The 3,935-nt window shown below is 57.1% G+C and overlaps 1 protein-coding gene across 1 annotated transcript in view; it reads right to left on the minus strand.

Annotated features, from left to right (window-relative positions):
- The window catches only part of AP3D1 (adaptor-related protein complex 3, delta 1 subunit), a 47,726-nt gene extending 44,154 nt beyond the window's left edge, over positions 1 to 3,572 (minus strand). Inside the window, exons 1-3 of the mRNA XM_011997438.1 lie at positions 3,481 to 3,572; positions 2,607 to 2,687; positions 1,891 to 1,971 (exon numbers count right to left, since the gene is read on the minus strand). Coding sequence (XP_011852828.1) covers positions 1,891 to 1,971; positions 2,607 to 2,681 — 156 coding nt within the window. The 5' untranslated portion in view covers positions 2,682 to 2,687; positions 3,481 to 3,572. The remainder of the gene's footprint in view (positions 1 to 1,890; positions 1,972 to 2,606; positions 2,688 to 3,480) is intronic.
- Positions 3,573 to 3,935: the final 363 nt, after the last annotated feature.

Genomic DNA, 3,935 nt, shown 5'->3' on the forward strand with positions numbered 1-3,935 from the left:
GCTTGCAGTGAGCCGAGATTGTGCCACTGCACTCCAGCCTGGGCGACAGAGCGAGACTCCATCTCAAACAAACAAACAAAAGAAATGAGGGCCGGGTGTAGCGGCTCACACCTGTAATCCCAGCACTTTGGGAGGCTGAGGTGGGTGGATCACTTGAGGTCGGGAGTTCGAGAGCAGCCTGGCCAACATGGTGAAACCCCATCTCTACTAAAAACACAAAAAAATTAGCCAGGTGTGGTGGTGCACCCCTGCAATCCCAGCTACTTGGGAGGCTAAGGCAGGAGAATCGCTTGAACCTGGGAAGTGGAGGTTGTGGTGAGCTGAGATCGCACCACTGCACTCCACCCTGGGTGACAAAGACTCCATCTCAAAAACAAAACAAAAAACAAACAAACAAAAAACAAGGGCAGCTGTAATTCCAGCTACTCGGGAGGCTGAGGCAGTAGAATTGCTTGAACCCAGGAGTCGGAGGTTGCGGTGAGCCGACATCACGCCACTACTCTCCAGCCTGGGCAACAGAGCAAGATTCAGTCTCAAAACAAAACAAATAAACAAAAATGACACAGTGGACTGCAAACATCGGGAGCATGTGATCCCACACAGAGGAAGCAGGTGCTAACTTCCTGAGCCGGAGCCCCACAGGCACCACCTGCATCCGAGGCCAGCCAGTGGCAGGCACCGGGTCAGAGCCACGCCCAACACACAGGGCCTAACAGCTCCAAGCACCTGGCAAGGCAGTGGTGGATGTAAGTCCCCAGTGAGGTGCTCACACAGGGATCCGGCCATCCGAGCCCATCAGCAAGAGACACAAACCTGGGCCCGACATGTGGCCTTCCTTGCTGGGCAGCTGCCACCTGGGTATCCAGGGCGGCCGGAGACCTCCATCCTCCTCCCTCCCAGTTACCACCTGCAAAACCGCTCCCATCCTCCTCTCAGTGGGCCAGACTCCCACCCAGGCCCCTCCTGCTAGGCACTCCAGCCACCCTCACGGCCACAACCCAAGACCCCACAGCATCGAGGGCACATGTCGTCCACAGCCCAGGCGGGATGCCCAGCTCCATAATCTTGCCCACAACAGTGAGCCCAGTAGAGCCAACAGTCCCGGGACCTGCACCACACCCTGTGCCGGGCACCAGTCACCGCCAGTACCCCCACACCTGTGCCTCGGCAGGCTGGGAGTCCCTGGCCCAGGTCGCCAGGTCACCCTGTGGGGTCAACAACACAGTCACAGGGTCCTGCCCTTGCACATGGACATTGGAGAGCCGGGGCCATGGCCTCTGAGGCGAGGTCTAGGGCCAGAAAGGGGCCAGGTGCCCATGAGAAGGGTGGGCCTGATTCTCCAACACCCCAACCCCTCCATCGAGAGGCAGGAACCAAACGTGTTCAGAGCTCAGGGGCCAAGGAGGACCTCTGCTACCCAATGGCCTCCGTGACCATTTCAAAATGCAACATTTACATGGTGCTGAAAAATGCACCTCATGGGACTCAAAAGAAACCGCGGGCAGGAAGCACCCCACATGGGGACGAAGGGCGCACAGCTACAGCAGGCACTACCATACGGGAAGAAGGGAAGAAAGGGGGCGACTGCAGAGGCCAGCCTCGAGTGGGCCCTGGAGCCCCATTTGCCGGCCCCTCCATGTGGTGAGTGAGGGAAGGGGGCACCGCACCGCTCAGCATCCCTCCACCTCACAAGCCCACCAGGGAGCGCAGACTCAGACCCGCCGGGCCACCTCTCCGTGTCTGCTGGGAAGACCGTGGCTGCAGAAGCCCTGCTCGCACTCCAGGGTGCCACAGGTGCCTGCTGCCCACAGGAAGACCAGCGTGGAAACCAGATGCTCTGGCAGGGGACAGGCTGCACTCAGCACAGAGCGGCCTGGGCCGGGGACCTACCTTACGGATCTGATTGGTGGTCAGCATGATGACGTCGGTGCCTTCGTGAAAGCTCTGGGAAGCAGCGAGGTAGCCGACTCGCTGAGAGAGAACAGACGAGCACATCAGAGGCCGGGCACCTGCAGCCTTCAGGAGCTCCCAGCTCTGCTCTGCAGCGTCCGCACCAGGCAACGCAGGTCCAGAAGGAACGCCCCGCAGCCTGGACGCGGGGGCCGCCAGCAAGTGGGAACCAACCCGCATTTGAAAACCAACCCAGATTTCTTCAAAATTCCAGAAGGAAATTCCCAGAGTTTGGAATATGTATGAGTTTTTTTTCCCTTGGAGACAAAGTCTCACTCTGTTGCCCAAGCTGGAGTGCAATGGCACGATCTCAGCTCACTGCAACTTCCACCTCCCGGGTTCAAGCAGTTCTCCTGTCTGAGCCTCCCAAGTAGCTGGGATTATAGCCGCGCGCCACCACACCCTGTTAATTTTTGTATTTTTAGTAGAGATGGGGTTTCACCATGTTGGCCAGCCTGGTCTCGAACTCCCAACCTCAGGTGATCTACCTGTCTCAGCCTCCCAAAGGGCTGGGATTATAGACCACTGAATCCACCTTGGGTAACAGAGCAAGACTCTGTCTCAAGAATAATAATAATAAAAATTGGCCGGGCACGGTGCCTCACACCTGTAATCACTCCCCCTACCCCACCAGCCTCGCCGTCCCGGAACCTCACCTTGAAGGTGAACTTGGAGGCACTCATCACTTCTATGATGTTGAAGGCGGCCCAGCTGATGTCGTATCCCAACATCTGTAACTGTTAAGGGACGCACAGGAAATTGCACTCACAAGCCAAAGTGGAGACAAAGGGTTTGAGCCGTAGCATGAAGCGCTCCCTCCCAGCACACGGAGCAGACTCACTCATGGTCAACAAACACCCAATACACACCCCGGAGGCCTTTAATTTCTTCTTTTGACAAACGACTCTGACATTTAAAAGCTACAGGGACAGGTTAGTGACAGGCACTAAAAAGAGGCTCAATGTCTGCAATTGGCTAACTGGCACTTATGGGTACTAACTACCACCCCTTGGCGAATCAGCTCCTTGAAATAGTTACGAGACGAGCAGCAGCACGGGGGACCCCGGACGAGCCCTTCGTCTCGCTACCTCCCACGGGAAAACAGGCCAGAGGGAGGAGTGCCTGTCCCCAGCTCACGCACTGACCTGGAACTGCAGCCAGGAAGGGAGCCAGCCCAGGAAGGTCCAGGGCCCCAGCTCTCCCCACTAGGCGTCCTGGTGCAGCCTGTGGTGGGAGCCGAGACTGCAGGCGAGGGGCGTCCTTAGTGAACCCCACCCAGAAGAGGACCCCATGGGGCTCCCTCGGGGCTACCACCAGGGCCTGTGGGTTGCCGCCCTCTGGCCTGTTTGCCAGTCATGTGACAATCACGGCTCTCCACTCCAGGACTCCGGGTTGGCCCTGAGGGGCTCACCGACAGCGGGTGGTACCAATGACTGACAGGTGGACAGATAGGCTGATGAACAGGGGGACACGCGCTGAGTGGAGAAGCAGCCCGACAGTGCTGGGCACGGGCCACCGGGAGACACTTACATACGTCAGCTTGCAGACCGCGTTCGCCTTCACCGCGATGTTGTCCTGCTTCAGCTCCTGCTTGATCTCATCGATGCACTGAGAGATGTATTTTGCCTATAATGGGGGATAAACACAGAAATTACAAACATCTAGCTAAGATGGTTGGAATACTGATTCCAGGCCAGGAGCGGTGGCTCACGCCTGTCATCCCAGCACTTTGGGAGTCCGAGGTGGGTAGATCGCGAGGTCAGGAGTTCGAATCATCCTGGCCAACTTGGTGAAACCCCATCTCTACTAAAAATACAAAAATTAGCCGGGCGTGGTGGCGGGCACCCGTAATCCCAGCTACTCAGGAGGCTGAGACAGGAGAATCATTTAAATCCAGGAGGCAGAGGTTGTGATGACACCACTGCATTCCAGCCTAGGTGAGAGAGCCAGACTGTGTTTCAAAAAAAAAAAAAAGAAAGAAAGAA

This window comes from Mandrillus leucophaeus, unplaced genomic scaffold (assembly GCF_000951045.1).
Source record: "Mandrillus leucophaeus isolate KB7577 unplaced genomic scaffold, Mleu.le_1.0 Scaffold54, whole genome shotgun sequence".
In the NCBI taxonomy this organism is placed as follows: Eukaryota; Metazoa; Chordata; class Mammalia; order Primates; family Cercopithecidae; genus Mandrillus; species Mandrillus leucophaeus.